At 40.7% G+C, this 18,039-nt stretch overlaps 1 protein-coding gene across 1 annotated transcript; it reads left to right on the top strand.

Annotated features, from left to right (window-relative positions):
• Positions 1 to 2,514: 2,514 nt before the first annotated feature.
• PYGO1 (pygopus family PHD finger 1) lies at positions 2,515 to 17,240 on the top strand. The gene is made up of 3 exons (XM_067555885.1): positions 2,515 to 2,750; positions 8,015 to 8,100; positions 10,265 to 17,240. The coding sequence occupies exons 1-3, from the start codon at positions 2,702 to 2,704 to the stop codon at positions 11,396 to 11,398; spliced, it is 1,269 nt and encodes a 422-aa protein (XP_067411986.1). The 5' UTR covers positions 2,515 to 2,701; the 3' UTR covers positions 11,399 to 17,240.
• The last annotated feature ends 799 nt before the right edge of the window (positions 17,241 to 18,039 follow it).

The raw sequence follows: 18,039 nt of genomic DNA, 5'->3' as shown, positions 1-18,039 counted from the left end.
CTCCCTTGCTGCAAAGATACCACAGCATATAACTGTTATGATGGTTTCTGCCCGAGGGCAGCACAATTCCTTCACTGCAAACCAATTGTCTCACCTGGGCCATATTGTTAAAGGGGATTTCTACAGACTGACTTTGTAAGACACCTTTCCTGGCACTGATTACACAGTTGTTGGCCATAATGAAATCCAAGCCAATTATTAGCTCATCTCCTGTTTCAGTCACCAGACTTCTTGCTCAAATTCCAGAGGTCCAATCTTCAGACCAATTTTTGGAGGTGCCCTTTTTTCACTAACTGTCTCTACTTAAGATCAGCTAGGTTGTTTTGGTTTTGGATCCCATATTCCCTTACCTTTTCAGTATGTCTGGTTTAGTAACTGTCATGATTGAGCCTGTGTCAATCACCGCTGTGCTTTTTACAGATCCTATTACACACTCAGTTGCCAAACTCTCATCGCTGTTGATTACCTGCCCAGATCTAAACAAAAACTGTAGGGCTGATCCTTGCACTTCTAAACTTTTCCCTCCAGCTTTGTATTCCTCTTTCCTAAACTGAAGGAGAGGCTTTTACTAGACATTTGCAACAGTCTGCTTTGGCCTCCCTTAAATTTATAACAATCTTTTTCTGGCCAATTTTGTCACAGAACCAGCACTTAACTAAACTGTTTCCTTTAATTTATGCATTATTGCCAATTTCCCATGTTTTACAACCAAATTTTAGTTTTTTTCATTGTTTGTTATGGTCATGACCCAGATTAGAATCCCCTCTTTCATCTTACATATTAGACACAGAGCTGTACTTGCAGTGGTTATGCTGATCAGCTTCCATTCCATCTTCCTCACTAATGCCTGCTTCCTCTTCTGCTGCACTGCTGCAAGGAAAAATTCAAGCTCTGTGACAAATTCCATAGCCTCTCAAAGTGTCTTTGGCCTTCTTTTTCTGATCGTGATCTCCATGTCCAAGTCCAGATGAGCGTCTATAAATTGGTTCATTTCCAGTTTTATCTTGGAAGGCCTCAGTGGCCTCTGGGTATGCCAGGAACACGTCTTTGGAGGTCCCTGCCAATTCAGATTGTGTTTCTTCTTTCCTCTCCTTGCTCTTACTTGTGCCCTGTCCAGCTCAGATTGGTGACTGACTCTAAATTGCACGTCAAGGGTTTATGCTAAGTAGGGAGAACTCAGTCCCTCTTCTGTGTGTAATTTCTACAGCACCATCAGAGCTGGGCCCACAAGTTAGGTGCTAGTAACCTCCGGTTCTAGCCCTCTTCCCAGACTGCATCTGAGGAAGTGGGCTGAAGCCCATGAAACCTTATGCCTGCTGAAATTAAATTTGTTAGTCTTTCAAGTGCTACAGAACTCCCGTTGTTTTTGCTGTATACAGACTAAGAGGGCTGCCCCTCTGGAACTAAGCTACGCAAAGTAGCTCCTGTAACTCTTGTCAACTTTGTAACTTCGTTTAGCGCGACATCTCCACTGCGCTGTGCCGATGGGAAATGTGTACCTGTCGACTCAGTGCTAAGCTTTTTGGGGAGGTAGTTTTATTTGATCGACTTCCGAATTGATTGAGCTGGTCTTCTGCTCAATTGAACTGGACAAAGTGATCTGGCACATGCACTGCCGTCAGTGTCGACATAGCCTGTGTATCATAATTAAGATGACTTCGTTTTCTAGTGTAGACCAGGTTTCAGCTCAGCTACAGCATTACAGCTGCACAGGGTATTGGTGTAGTGTAGATAATTTCTACAGTGCTGGAAGGGGTTTTCCATCGCTGTAGGTAATCCACCTGCCGCCCTGGAGGCAGGTTGATGGAAAAATTCTGGGCGTGAGGCCTGCATCCCTCCAGCGCTCTGGGGCGAGGAATTTGTCACACTGCTGTGCACTGTAGCTATATGGACCTAAATTTTAAGTGTAGACCAAGGCTTACGACCTGATCCTACGGTCTAAGGTGCTGGCAGCCCCCGAGTGGTGAGTGGAAGCCCTGCCAGCGGCCTCCAGCTGGACGCAGTTTGCCTGCACTTAGCCGCCTGCAGGCTCAGGGTTGTAGGGGGCTATGGCTTTGCTACAGCCTTCATCAAACGATAACGCAAACCCCAGGCACATCTACAGAGGGACAGGCGGGGCACAACCCTCTGCCGGGCGCTGTAGCCCATTTGGAAACGGGCGAGGAGCTGGAAAGGATCGTTCCCGGGCTTCCCCCCACTCGATCCTGGCACGGGACTGGCGGAGGGGGGGGGCCGTAGCAGCTCCCAGCCCCACTTTGGCGCGCTAGCTGAGGGGACTTGGCGTCTGCAGCTCCGAGGGGCAGGCGAGGGGCTTGGCTCCGCAGAGGGCGCTCTACGCAGCCGAGGGGACGCGCTAGCCTGACAGCGGCGGCGGCGGCGGGCCAGGCACATGCCTGCGATATGCAGGGGGCTCGCCCAGCTGCGCGCTCCCAGCCCCCTCGAGCAGCCTCCCTGGGCCGCCGCTGAGAGGAGCCCGCCCTGCGCCCTGCCTGGCTCGCCGGAGGCGGCCCCGCCGCCCTCCCGCTCCCAAACTTTGCAAAGTCTGGCAGCTCCCCGTGCCCGGCCCGGCGTGCGGCGGCCGCGGCTGCGGCAGCAGGCGGAGGAGGAGGAGGCGGGCCGCGGGCCGGCCGCCGCCGCCGCCGCCGCCACATCCAAGCGCCTCGATTCCTGCTGCCGTGGGAGCCATGCGCCGCCGTCTGTAATGTCAGCGGAACCAGAGAAGGATCCCATCGCGCTGAAGAGATCCCGAGGTAGAGCGGGCCGGGGGGGAGCCGGGCGGGCACCACGGGGGCACCGGAGGGCAGCCGGGGTCCTGGGCCTAACTCCGCCGAGGAGACATTGTGTCCTCCCGCCCGGCCCGCAGTCTGAGCCACAGCGTCCCCCAGCCGCCGCCGCGGAGCCGGAGGCAGCGCCTGCATTCCTGGCGTCTGGGGCTGCCCCGCCCCGCCGCGCCGCGCCGCGCCTCGCCTCGCTGCACCCCTGGGCAGGGAGGGTCTCGCGGCTGCCGCTTGCTCACTTCGTGTCGCAGCCCCTGGGCTGTGAGCGATGTGGCTGCGTGTGCGCCGCTTGGCCGGCTGGCCCATTATTACTGTTGCACGGCGGTGGCTCTGTGGCAGCCAGACGCCTTTGCAAGTAGCGTTGCTCAGTCGCATTTCTCTGAATGCCCTGGGAAGTCTGTACAGTTAGGTCCCGATCCCTAGGTGTGGACCCTGTGGATCCGTTTTTAGGATTGGAGCCTGAGAGTACGAAAGTTAAGGAGCTACAGGAGCTTTGTTGACTTGTCCATGTGACACACATGCAGTATTTCTGCTCGTTTTTCTTGATGGGTCATATATTAGTATCCATTGATCAATGTGCCTAGTACCACAACGGATAGGCTGCATCATGTGCCCATGTTAAGGCTCTTGCACAGAGAGTAAATTGCATTTCCAAACTTCGGAGTTTTCACTTTCTCACCCATCATACTAAACTAATGTTTGTTTTTTTAATTTGTTGGAAAAAGAGAAGCTTACGTTCTGTTAATAATGGCAGTATTTGTATAGTCCCAATGAAGTTTTGATGCTCAGACCTCATTGAAATTTATTGGAAAGTACAGTTCCACCCCTGTCTGTTGCTGCTATTAGGCTGGAGATCATTTTCTGCAAGGCTGGTTTAACAGGGCAGCGGCATAGCTGTTTTCGCAGTGACAGCTGTATCTTTACAATGGCAAAAGACAGACATTTGTTTTGGAATGAAATACTGTGGAATGTACAGAGTATCAGTGAAAGGATCCATAATTGTGGTGAAATGAAGTCAGGGATTCATTGCTCCTTTTCCCTTCATCCCTGGAATGAATGTTCTTGATGTCAGGCTTTGTGGGGGAAGGAGGAGGATAATATTGCTGTGAGTATTTCACTGAGATGTTTACAATTCACTTCTTTCAATTGTTCTAGCAACATCTGGAGAGCAGCCATCCTTGTACCTAGCAGATTAGGCAGAGAAAATATGTCACAGTGTCACAAAGACTGGGATTCATTAAGCTAATTTTAATAATAGATTCTGATCCTGCAAACATTTAAGTACACATATAGATTTATACATGTGAATAGCCAATTGACTTCAATAAATGCATAAATCTTTGAAGGATTAGAACCACAGCAGATGCCATCTGAGCCAGTGGCCCCCCCCATCTGTATTCTTTTAGTTGTTTGTTTCTTAAAACAACCCCCCTCCATACCAAGCCAAGGGACTACTTACTCATCAAAGGCTATGGCCCCAATTCTGCAAAGATTTACCATGTGCTTTACTTCACATACTGTAAGATAGCGGATTGAGTTTACTGTGTACAGTTAAGCACATGTATAAAAGTCTTTGCAGAATCAGGGCCTGTTTATTTACATATAAAGTGTTAAGCTTCATCTGTCTTGGCCAAAGTGGGAGGGAGGGTGAAGCAGGTGGATGTGGGTGAGTGTGTAAAATAGTGAAGTGTGTGGATTTATTACCCCCCTCCCCAAACATTCAGAAATGTCTGAACTAAATTTTTTTCAAAAATGTAAATGGGGAGGGGGGGGGGGGGAAATAGTTTTCACATGTGACAAGCATAGAAAGCGTAAGCCAAAATGTTTTGTTTTGTTTTTTTACAGAAAGCTAAGAATGTTTGTGAACAGGAGATTATGATGAAACCATTTTGCAACTTTAACTTTAGTATATTGCAAAATACCAAAATGTTCAGTGTACCTTTTAATGAAGAGACTGTGTGGTGGATACAAGAAGTGACTTTCAAGAAAGTTTATTTTGGCTGCTTGATAATGACCCTTGTTCACTTTTCTTGGAGGTACGCTAGGACTAACATTAATTTTCCTTTTATGTATAAATTGAATCCTTATAAAATCCGAGAGGAAAAATACATACATTCATAGATCTAACTTTTATATTATTGGCCTCACACAGAGAGAGCTGCGACCACAAAAGATTAGTACATTATCAAACAGTCTTGCAAATCAGTAGGGATGGAAGTAGCTTTACTCATGTGCAATGGAACTACTCACGTAGGGAAGTCAATAGGACTTCTCACATGACTACGGTTACTCATGTATTTAAGTGTTTGCGGGATCAGATCATTGAGTATGAGTTTATGCTTGACAGACCTTACAGAGCTTTAGGCTATATTTTGAACTGTCACAGTAAGTTGAGCATTTGCTGGTGGTCCTCAGAGAATTGGCTGGTCACATATTTAAGCTCTTCTCATTTTCAGCTGCTGAATTTAATTAAAAGAAGCTAAAATACATTAAATACTTTAAAGTTAATATTTTTCCAATTGCTATTGTTGACACACGGATGGTATGTGAACAGAATGGGAGAGAAGATTGCTTGTGTAATTGTGAACGGAAGAGAAGGAGTAAATGAGACAGTCTCTGTTAAACTGTGATATGTCTATAAGAATGTTTGAGAACACTCTGGTTGATTGAAAACAGAGAGGAAAATTAGAGGAGATAGTTTATCAAGCTAGGACAGAAGATGTGTTTGGCTGGAATTTTGGGATCATTTGTAATGATCCTTTCTTCCTGCAGCATTTTGATTGAGGTATTTAATATTTACAGTCTGTGGGCTGCTACACTTCACATAGCACCATAAGTGGACACAACATTTTATATTACAAGCTGTAAGTATTGGATTTCTCTCCAAATCCCAACGAGTTATTCTCACAGTAAATTTGGTTGTGATCTGCTGTGGTATGTTAACGCTCAAACATGATAAAATTTTCTCCATGTCTGATATTTAATAGGATTTGAATTTACCAGTTTTCTTCAAGTCATAATAGCTGTTGGTTTGGGGAGGTCTCTTTTCTTCCTTGTGTGTGGTGAAATATTTTCGGAATTATATAATTTACATGACAATTGAGATGGGATTTTAACTTTGACAGCCAGAGCCAAGAGGAAATTATTAAAGCAGATACACAACAGGATTCCTCCATCAGGCGGGAGGTAATTTCCCTGAAAGCCTTGTTCTGAAGCAGTACTGTATGAGTTATCTGAGTGGAAATTGCTCCAATGGCACTTGCTACCCTCCTAGTGAGGGGACTACAATGAAATCCCTGCTGACGGGCAGAATAGTGACTCTTAGGCTAAGGAACCTATCAACAATATTTGAAATAACTGAGGATATTTTTATTTGTATATGCTGGACCCAATTCTCCTCGGTGTGGGAGCAGTTTGTGTCACTGTTGGTGCAAAGCAGCTGTAAAGCTGGTTCAGCTGCCTGCTGGAGGATACCAAGTGACATAGAGCTGTTGTAGTGGTTCCTAATTGTATCTCTTCCTGGCATAGAGAGCCTGGGTGGGGAGAAAAGAACAGGAACCAGCATCCCTGTGCCCCAGTAAAACATAGTTACCTTCAGACTACTCACATTTATGATAGGGACCCAAACTGGCATCAGAACGGACTAGGACTGAGAATGGGTGGGGGTGCAAAGGGCCTCGACTTGGATTAAGACCTTAGTTGGGCTCAAGGATCAGAGCCATTGTTGCTATGGGTCATATTTTCAAATACTTACAGGTGTCTATAGATGCAGATGGGCACCTAGTGGGACATTCGAAAGCACTTAAACAGAAGAAAATGGGAATTAGGTCTTCTAGCTTCTTAGCAGCACTAGGAACCCCTCTGCATTTTTAAGTGCCTAAATACATTTTAAAATTGGACTGTGTGTAACTAGATGAGAGTGTTGCATTCAGTAACAAATTCTTATGTGCAGCAGAACATTCGTATTTAGAGTTTGGCTAATATTTTAATGTGAATTTTAAACATAGGGAGACATCACACTTTTTAAAAAGAATCAAATGGCAGTACAAATCTTAGGTCAGTTTACATTCTTTCCATTGTATGTAGCAAAAAGAATCATTGTTTGTCATCAGGTTTTAGAATAGATGTAGACAGGCTGGTATCAGAGCATGGACAAAAAAGAATGGCTGTGTATACAGTCTGTTCATATTTATGGTTCTACCAGGTTAAAATCTGTCACTTTCATATCGTCTGTCCATGGCTTTCCAAACGCTCAGGCTTTGGCTCAAGATTACTCTTCATTTCCAAAACAAAGTAACAGTTACTAATACTAGAGTAATGGGGGCATTTATCACTAAAATCTCTATCCATCTATAGCTTTATAAGGGATTTAAAAATAAAAAAATATAGTTTGTACTATAGGATCCTGTAGAACTTCAGGAGCCTGTCACATTCTGATGGAAGGTGTAGCTGTACTTCAAGGGAAGTGCTGGATTTTCTTTCTGTTAGTTAAAGTGAAATAAGTGGAACAAGAAGATAAACATCCCTCACCTTGCAGGAAACTGTATTTGTACCAAAATAGCTTTTGCTAATTGCTACATAAGGCCCCTGCAAAGGAATCCCCTAGTGCTGACTGGATTATAGTGGGACTCTTCCTGGGGGTGACCTTTTGCATGATCAAGACCTACATTTATGGGAGTTTAGAACTGGCAAGCTGAGAGGCTTGTCTCAACTGTATACCAAATTTTAATTAATAGAATGCCAATAGAATTTGTTTCTGCTTGCACTTTCCTTAACTACTTACTCTGTCTATTGCACACTGGGGGTCCCAGGCTGATGAACGCCACATCTGTGTAAGTTATGTGGGAGATGAAAGACAATTTTTCATATCAGCCGTTTGAAAGTTGTATGTTTTATGCAAAGGTTTAAAAAACCCCAACAAATGCTTTTTTGGGAGAGAAGAAGTCTTAAGCACCAAGGGCTTGATCCAAAACCCAATTAAATTAATGGAAATCTTTCCACTGACTTTAATGGGCTTTGAATTAGGCCTTCATGTTCTAATGGAGATGAACTCCTGTAGTTGTGTTACAGCACCCTGTACCTCCAGATGTGTTCATTGTGTAGATTTTGTAGTTTTAAGCTAGAATTAGTGATACTTTGATGTTTGTCATATGCTTTTCTTGATGTGACAAAGGCACACATTCATATACATTCTATATTGAAACAAAAGCAAAATTATATTGTTTGAAATTTTGTAGGTGGTGACAGTGGATTGGATGGGTTAGGAGGACCAGGAGTACAACTTGGAAGCCCAGATAAGAAAAAGCGCAAGTCAAATACACAGGTAAATTGCTTCTGGTGTTCTCGATTTTTGAATAAATAACACTCAGATTTTGCTAACTAATATTACTATCTCTTTCATCTAGGAATACCAATTATTTATCACAGGCAGATTAGTAGCTTTCCAATATTTTATAATTAAGTGCTTAGGTGAAATCTTGGATCCCTGTCCATTCCCATACAGGTTTCTAGTCACTCGTATTGAAGTTCTTTTAATCCCTGGAGATTGCTTGTGTCCTGCAAAGGGAGAATATAAGGTCTCTAGTAAAGATGCAAAGCCAGAGTGAACAGGCTGTTTGTTCAGTCATGTGGACTTGGTTCTGAGGAACAGAATTTAATTTCCAGTTTTCAGCTGTTTGTTGTGACTCTTCAGGCATGAGTGGTGTCTGCGTACTGCTGCTTCCCCCATATCTGAAGGTTTGTGGACTAATGGATCCATGCAGTTCATGAACCCATTGGCCCCACCTTTAGTCCAACCTCATAGTGCTCTCCAATGAAGGGAGCATACTCGGTACATTCTGTCCATTGGAAATATATGGTTTCCATTTCCTGAAATGGGGCTTTCAGAAAGGGTGTGGGAAGACACAGGATTTGGGTGCTAATGCAAAACACTGATTGATCATCACTTGTAATGTAGAATTGACCTCTCCTCTGTTCATTCAGCACTGTGTCTCAGAATATCTGCTATAAGTTACTTAGTGGAAAATAAAGAGAATAACCTTATTCATATATGGCCAGTTACCACCTTATGATATGAATGCCCAATTCCAATTGACTTGTGTGTCCACTGCTTTTGCTTGTTCAAGTAGTTGTGAAACCTGCTGTTTTAGGCATAAACAGTTAATATCAGGCTTTTGGATCTCTTAGTTCTCTCCAGTAATGAAGCTTTCCTTTTGCAGCAGAATGATAATTATAATGGTCCTGCAGATCAGGTTCCTCCTCTTTTGTTATCGCTTACAAGATTTGCAGGGCAACAGAAATCTGGAAAATCATTTCCACAGCCTAGGCTACTAAATATTTAGGGCCAAATTCTCATCCTCTGTGCACACAATGAGGGACCTATGTGCAGGGTGTGGGGGTGAGCAGGCCAGAACTCTCCCCACAACTGTCTGTTGCACAGGCACTCTCCACAGTCATTTATTCAGCTTCTGCGTCCACTGAACCCCCCCAGTGCTTAGGGGGTTTAGATTGCAGTTTGTGGGCCTACTGGCCATGTTACCAGCACATCCACAGGTCCACAAAGTGCTGTCACAGAGCAGACCCCTCTGGCTCACAGAGGATGGAGAGTCCCATTGGGCAGGCCTGTCTGCTGCCTATGCACCTTGCCGCATGGATACAGTAGTATCGCTTTCTTTTTAAGTCTTAACAGCTTCATCAAAAGTGGGATGGGTTAGGGGAAGATTTGCCCCTTAATTTAGTAAATTTGGCCTGAGATGAAACTAAGGAAAATCTATTTTTAAATGGTATTTAAATATGAGTTTTTATGTTTGAATGATATAATGAAAGATATGATTTTGCTGGAATTCTGCTTTTCTTAAATAAAAGAAGGAAACAAAATCACCCAGTGAGCATTTTTAGCAGCATGTTGTACAGCTGCACAGTTTTAAAAATAGTGAAATTAATCTAAATCACTTTAATGGCATTGTGAGTTTTATTAAATGGTTCTTAAGACAGACTCAGACTCAGGGAATACTTGATAAAATCAAAGCATGTACTCCAGCCACAGAACTCAGTTGGGTTTGGTAAAGGTGCTGTATGGGAGAGAATGGCAGGATCAGACACATCATTAAAAATTCAGAGACCAATGGTGGCATTAGGCTTGTATACTTGCGAAGGGATCCACCCTTCCAGGGGCTGCCATATCTCAAAAATCATCACCATGACTGGTGCCCATATTGGCAGTCTTTCAAGAGGGGCCAAAGGAGGAATGAGCCTGGAGCCTGAATGATTCTCTCTCTTCCCTGCTGATGGGACGTAAGGCTCACTGGCAGAGTGGTGTGGGGAAAGCTTACACTGACTGCTGCTGCCCACGTGGCACCTGACTCACAAACAGAAGACTTTGGTTCACTCACCAGTGCTGCCAGTCCAGTTTCTTTATGATTGAAAGCCCATGTGTTCTTGTAGGGAGGTTTACACTAATTTAAATGTTATATTCTAAATATTTTCAGGGATCTTCCTTTCCTCCTCCATCTGAATATGCTCCACCACCGAATCCAAGCTCAGACCACCTTGTAGCTGCTAATCCATTTGATGATAACTATAATACTGTCTCTTATAAACCCCTACCTTCAGGAAGTCCTTATTTTAGCAATCCCGGTTACCCTGGTTTTGGAGGCTATACCACTTTCAGAATGCCACCTCACATGCTGCCCAGAATGTCCTCGCCATATAGTGGTTCTTACACTCTCAGAAACCAACCACACCCACTTCCTCAGAACCCTGTGGGAATGGGTTTTAATCGACCTCATGCTTTCAATTTTGGTCCACATGACAACACAGGTTTTGGAAATCAACCATCTTACAACAGTGGTCAAATGAGTCAAAATGTCAATATGCCCAGTCAACACTTCAGACCAAATCCTGGTGAGAACTTTGGCCACATTCCTCCACAGAATACTAGTCAGATACCACACCCTGACATGCCATCTAACTTTGGACCTGGAAACAATCCAAATTTTAATCCCCAGTTAGATTCAAACCATTCTTTTGTTCCACCACCAAACACTTACAGTCAGACAAAACCATCAGCACAAAAGCAAGACTTCAGTCAAGGCACAAGCAAAACTTCCAGCCAGAACACCACTACACATCAGCATCACCATAGAACAGACGACATCGTGATCCAAGTTAGTGCTGACTTAAAAAACATTAATCGAAACAGTGTAGTAAATCAAGAGAGCAACCTTTCTAATAATGCAGATAACACTAACAGTAGTCATGCTAATGGGACTCAGAGCAAGTCCCGTCAGCCTAGAGGAACAGCTGAAGGATGCAACTCTGAAAAGAGCAGCAAAACAGCTCTCCACCCCAGTCGTCATGGTCATTCATCCTCTGAGCCAGTCTATCCGTGCGGAATTTGTACACATGAAGTTAATGATGACCAGGATGCCATCTTGTGTGAAGCTTCTTGTCAAAAATGGTTTCATCGGATCTGTACAGGCATGACTGAGTCTGCTTATGGCCTCCTCACTGCAGAAGCATCAGCAGTATGGGGCTGTGATACTTGTATGGCCGAAAAGGATGTCCAGTTGATGCGTACCAGGGAGACTGCAGGGCCACCTGTATTGAATACTGATGGATGACTTTCACTGATGTAGTATTGAAATATGTACTACAGAGGTGTAGCTGTTAATGATGTACTTCATTTTCTATAGACAGTTGAGGTTTGAGGGGTTTTTTTAGTGTAATTATCTTCAGTCATGAAATTCCATCTGTTTCTGTACTCTTTGTTTTATGCCTGTGGGTATTTAAACTTTGATCAGAAACACAGAAAATGTTTGAAGCTCCGAAATATGACTGGTATTTGTTTGATCACAAGCAAGTTTTGCATTAAAAAATGAATTACTGGAATTATTGATGGCAGAACATATGCCTTTATGAATACAGGCTGTCAGCTAGTGCTGAGCCTTGATGGTACTATATTTTGGAAGCATTATTATGGTTATGTTTTATGACTGTCCACTACTGTTTTGCTCATGTCAATGCTAACTGTTACTTTAAAAAAAATAAAATAAAAAAGGAGGGGTGGAGTAGAAAAGGTGGAGGAGGTGACATGGAAGAGGAGGAGTACTAATGAATTTTATTTTAAGATGAGCACTATGGATTTTAAAAAATTGTTCTTGCTCTGCATTTGAAACCATGAAGCAACATTGTGTTTGATTGTTAGTATTTGTGATGCTTACACTTCAAAATACAATGCCCCCTGACTTCTCAGCAAATACTTAATAGCCAAGCACGCTAGTAAAATCTTGTTACTAAAACTTCCATATTTTTACAAAATATATCATAGCACTACATTTAAAAACACTAAAATAACATCAAGGTTGCAAAATCAAGCACTCAAAAGTTAGGGAATGCCAGAAATCGGCCCTTTTTGTGCATCTGCAGTATGATACAGTTTTTAATTTTACATGATCACGTGCTTCCTCCTGGTTGCCAGGGCACCAGCTGGGGAAACATTGAGAGCACAAGAGATACTGTCGCCCTGCTCTCAGATCTACTGAGCTTGTGTGAACTGTGATTTTTTTTTCCCCAGTGTCTTGTAATTTGGCCAAACTTGGATGAATTTTTATAGGGCTTGGAAAAGTCATGACCCACATGCCAAACTTCAGGTCCCTGCTCCAAAGCATGGAAGTACTAGAGCTTCTCAATTTAAATAGTTCTAAGATCTATTTTAACACAGGCAACACAACATATTTTTCCTAACCTTGTTCTTGGAAACAGTTAAACTGTTGAATTTTCATGCAGACACCCTGCTTGAAAAATTCAACCCAAACTGTTAAAATTTGGCAAAGTCATAAGTAACTGAAAATGAGGTTTTATAATGAAAAATGTTGGGCAGCCTTAATAATAGGTAGTGCTACTAGAGCTGCATATAATATTTACCATTATGTTGATGAGTTATAATAATAAATCATTAAAACCAAACCACACTTGTCAAACATGACAGATGCTAGTCATGTTGCTTAATGCTCTCCTTGAAGGCGCTCAGATACTATGGAGATAAGCACAGTATAAAAACCTATATAGAACAGAAACATAAATGTCATCATTGCTTTTAATTAATGTTGATTGTTTACCAATTCAGTATTTTACAGGGTTCCCCCATTGGGTATGAGTTAGTGAGATTCTACTGTAACTGTGCTTCTCAGTGATACTTGGAGATGTTCTCCTTTTGGTGTATGTGTGTAGCTCCCCTTTAATGTTATAGATTATGTATGAACATAAAGGGCTACATATGTCTTGTTTACATTATTAAAGGACCTTCTGCAGTATCTGGGGAAAGGGGGAATGATTCCCAGAGGACATGGTACTTTGTCAGACCTTTTACATCTCCTCACTGGGAATCTACTTGAGGTGTAAAGGAGAATTTGGGCCTGTGTTTTCAACATTAGTAGTTGCTAAGTGTTTTTAATCCAAAGGCTAAATTTCAGTTTTGCTGTTTTTCTTAGTGGCTGAAGACTTACAGTAGTAATCTCTGCTAAAGTAATGTCTTCAAGAGTTTTGCCAGTTACTTACAGCTTTAATTCTAATTTGCTTGTAGTATTGAATTTAAATTCCAAAATTAAAACCAAAATCTTGTTCAGATAGCATAGGTTCCTGTGGGCCAGATTCTGATGTCTGTTGCACCAGTGCAAATGTGAAGCTTGTGGAGTTGCCCCAGATTTACACTTATATAACTGAAATCAGAATTCTGCCCAGCGACTGAAAATCCACCAGAGTCTTAGGGACAATGCTTTCATTGCTAGTTTGTAGTGATGTGTGGTCTTCTAGATTCCTAATACAGAGAAAAGATTCTGGTGTTTGTCCTTAGAAGTCCATTGAGCATTTTACAATCTGGTGTAGGAGTCAGATATGTTTTAAATGACCATATACTTTCCTCCAACCTCCTCTCCCTACCAATCCCAGTATTTCAGATTAGGCACATGCTTTCTACATTTGTTAGCAAAATATTTAAATATGAATGTAACCAAATGTATTAACTGGGTAGCATTTGGGGTGAAAACCTGTGAATTTCCACCAAATGTTTAGTCCTACAAATAAAAAGCATTAGCAAATGCCATCAAAGTTCCAAAATTAAATAGCAATCATAGCACTGATATTGATGTGGTCTCTGTGTAAACCTGAATTCTACTTACAGAGAGCAGATTCATTTTTTTTCAGAGTATGTTAGCTAATAGTATTCAAGTATGTCTGAGGAAAAGAACAATCATGTTTTTTAGTAGGGTAGTAGGAATGTCACCTGCTTAAAATTAGAACCATGCTAGTTACGGAATTAGGAGGGCTGGTTAGTATATCTGATTTTTGTAATACTCTACATGAAACAATTTGTATTGAGCTATCATATAATTCTTTTAATGTTAGTGTCTTAGGTTGTATGGGTGCTTCACACCAAAATATTGTAAGGATTTTGTAAATCTTGCAAACCTGGAGATTTATGGAGAATGGAGGAAGCAGATAATCCCATCTCCTTTATAAACTGGCTCAGAATGCTGCTTTATAGAATGACTTCTCAGCAGTGTGGCTGCCCAAGATATTTAATTTTATCCCAGATGAAATAAATAATCAGAAACTTGATTAAATAGTCTGTAATACTGACAAACTTATTTTTGCCTTAGACCATTTTAAATGTGCAAATATTTAATATACCTGTTTAATATTGTAATATTGTTTTGTAATTAGTGGTTGGATAAGGGGCAGTGCTATCTATAGGTTAGAGGGGTATGGGTGTCAAAAATCCTACTTTTGGTCCTGGCTTTTTTTCTGATTATCTTTGTAACCTGAGACAAATCAGTTAACTATCTGTGCCTCAATTTACTCATCTGTATGATGGGATTAGTACTAACTTCACAGGTTACTGGGAGGCTTACTGTATGAAATCTTCAAATGAAAGACACTATAGAAGTACAAAGTATGATTACACTTTAGCGTTTGCTTTATTAAAAACAAAAGTATAACTGATGACTGCTCAAATAATATACTTTGCAGTCTGTATACATTTCTGCATATGTCCCAATTCTGCAAACACTCTTACATATGTACTTAATTTTAAGCAGGAATGTAGCCCTGATGAAGTCTGTGAAATTGTGTGCATGAAGTTAAGAACACCTCAAAGTGCTTGCAGGATTGGGATTTCATAATTAGATTTGGATTTCATAATTAGATATTTTTAAATGCATTTTCTTGGTTTGAGATTTTTACAAAATCAGTGGTGTTGAAATTTAGCACCTTCTTACATTTTTCTTTATTTCAACTTAATAGAAATTATGAATAACTTCTGCATAAAATAACCATACTTCTCATTTATATATAATGTTGCCTGCCAGTAAAAGTATCTGTAACATTTTATAAAAAGGTCATGCTGCTTATGTTGTATGTGACTTAAATGACTGTTTCATATTAAAACTAGTCTTTCCTTATGTACTGCTTACATATACCTGTTTTGGGATATCAGTTCAGTACTTTTATACAATCTTGAATGTGTTCCACATTGGTGACATGTATCTTTGCAACAACTTTTTTGTTTTGATTATAAATTAAAGCATGTCTGAAGTAATACATGCATTAGTTCTGTGGTGTGTGGCAAAGTTAATGTATGTAATTCAAATTGGAAAAAAAGTTTCCAGACTTTGTCCAACGTTAACCCTATGGCAAGGGATTAAATTACTATGTAATACAAATTATTTCATATCATGATGTGTTTTAAACTACTCTATGAAGTATGTGAAACATTACTTTTTATGGATTGGTAGCTGGCCTGGTATCCTTGCACAGACGGAGGTACCATAGATGGTAGCAATTCATGATAACTAATACAGTGAATACTTTCAAAACACATAGCATTTATGTACAATGTGTCTGATCTATAAATTCGTTGTTATAAATGTTTTTGGTTAATAAGAGTTTCACAGTATATCACTGATAAATGGGTGCACATTTGGTTGCATATAACAAGTGTGATAATCCTATTACATCACTTTGTATGAGGTTTAAAAATAATTTCATTGATTTATTTCTCTTTTGGACATGGATATAAAAACACAGGATGTTGTAGACATTGATGTATTTTAAATTTATTCTTGTAATGGTTAAATTCCAATTTTTGTTTGAGGATTTGCTATATTAGAATAGTTTCTTCTTGAAATTCAGAGAGAATTAAGTGTACTGAAAAGCAGAACTCTAAAACAAGGCAATATAATTACCATGCACTACATCTGGAGTGTGTGTGTTCTCTCATTTGCACTGAACTAGCATACTTTCTCAGACTCATGATTTTATATAAAAATAAAGGATCCATTTCAGGCTCTAAGTGCTTTTAGGGTCTGATCCTATGAAGTGTGGAGTGTCATCGTTTCTTATTAACTTAATTAGAAATTAAGGGAGCTCAACACTCTGTCCTTGGCATAGAAGCACTAATGTGGGCCTATATTCTGGTTAGTCCTGGTGTACAACCCTGGACAGCAAACTGCAGAAATGACTCATTCCAAGAGCATAAAAAATACCTCTTTTCACATGTCTGAGTGTGGCCTAAATTGTAGATTTCTGTTACTCTCTTGTACTGAGACATGCTGAAAGTCTTTGAATGATTATGGATTCAGCTCCACGTTCTCTCTCAAAGGACTGTATCATGCACTCTGGTTCATGAATTGCTGTGTCAAAGGTAACTATGAGGGGGAAAATGTTGTTTTGGAGGAGAAAGATTTGACTTAAGTTCCACAGAGAATTTTTACCTTCTATTTGCATTTTTTGTCAAAGACTAGATTATTTTGGTTCAGGAGAAATATATTTTAAGCAATACTCAGTATGTTGTATTATAATTTATGAAGAATGAAAGGAAAACATTGAAAGTGCCAATGTATGTCTTTTATATTCCCAGTCATTCACCTTCTCTGTTATACCTGGATTTCAAACAAAGATCATTTAAAAATCTGAACTGTGTACTATGTGGAGGGCAATTGTACTTCTCAGCTCCTTTGTTTGTTCTTTTCTTTATCTTTCATCTTTCTTAATGTTGGAATTTTCTGGTTTTCAAATGTAAAATATAGTTGTGGATTTTTAAAATTTTATATGCAATCCCTCCTAACTATTTGCATGTATAGAGTTTAGAGTGGGTATTGCATTTCATCATGGCCTTCTGATTTTTAGTCCTTTATGCACATTTTTTCCCTAGTGTGAAAGTTGAGTTAAAGTAAGGAAGTTACAGATCTACTGCCATCCAGACAGTACATAACATAAGATGATAATTATTGTTGACATTTCATTTTTAAAACAATAAATGTTTTAACTCTGTTATTGTCTAGTAGTAGGTATATCATGTTTGAGATTATAGATCCAGCATTGGTAGAAAATGTATATGGCAGTTTTTCTCACGCTGCATGTAACATTGTTGCATTTCTGTTTCTTTCAAAATAAAGCTAATTTTTGAGGGGAAAATGCCTGTTGATTTAATGCAGAGAATGCAACTAGCACAAATTTTAACTTACTTGCATTTATATCATGAAGATGAATTTGATTAAGACCCAAACTTGAGCAGAGAACAGTGATGTTTCACTGTCCTGAGAAGGAACTCAGAAAGGCACAATATCTTCTGGGGGTATTGAGCTAATGTGGCAATCTTTGGAGAGTGCAGCATGTCCTCTGCAGTAAGCATCTCCCTATCCTTGCCCCTTTAGGAGAGGTTAGTCTTCTGTAAGGGCACTAACTCAAAGCAGGCATGGAACAGAGGCTGCAATTCTGGAAGGCTTCTTGCAACCTGGACCCTATTGCCTGCCTGTGTAGGCATCAGATGTTTGTGGAGCTCTTTGAACATGTGAAGTGCTAACAGTTATTTAATTTATAAAGCACTCTCATCCTGCTTGGGCCACTAAAATATAAAGAAGTTAAAACATAGTAAGTCTATGATTTAATAATGTTAAAAAGCCCAGTGCTACGGCCCCATGTTTAAAGCTACTCAGGAAAGCATTACTTGTAATAGAAAGCTTCTCTAGAATAAAGCTCCAATGAGAGAGGCAGAGGTGGATATCTGGAAGGAGCAGAAACAAGGGGACATCCAATGAAATTGAAAGGAAGCAAATTTATAATCAGTATTTTTTTCCCCACACAGTTTACTTGTGACATTCATTGCCATAAAGTTGAGTCTGAGAAATGAAAATTTTTCAGAAAAGGATTGGATGTTTATATTAATAACTAGAAGATCCAGAGTTGTTTTAAAAAAATACTTACT

The sequence above is a fragment of the Emydura macquarii genome, unplaced genomic scaffold, assembly GCF_026122565.2.
Source record: "Emydura macquarii macquarii isolate MOO-44397 ecotype Brisbane River unplaced genomic scaffold, CSIRO-AGI_Emac_v2 contig_1644, whole genome shotgun sequence".
Lineage (NCBI taxonomy): Eukaryota > Metazoa > Chordata > Testudines > Chelidae > Emydura > Emydura macquarii.
The sequence above is the reverse complement of the archived record's forward strand: the minus strand, read 5'-3'. Positions and strand labels throughout refer to the sequence as shown.

Bases quoted from the DNA above. Each gene is read 5' to 3' on its own strand.
- PYGO1 (XM_067555885.1), top strand. From the start codon at position 2,702: ATGTCAGCGGAACCAGAGAAGGATCCCATCGCGCTGAAGAGATCCCGA. The intron at 2,751-8,014 runs GTAGAGCGGGCC...GAAATTTTGTAG, and splicing joins CGCGCTGAAGAGATCCCGAG to GTGGTGACAGTGGATTGGAT. The intron at 8,101-10,264 runs GTAAATTGCTTC...AAATATTTTCAG, and splicing joins AGCGCAAGTCAAATACACAG to GGATCTTCCTTTCCTCCTCC.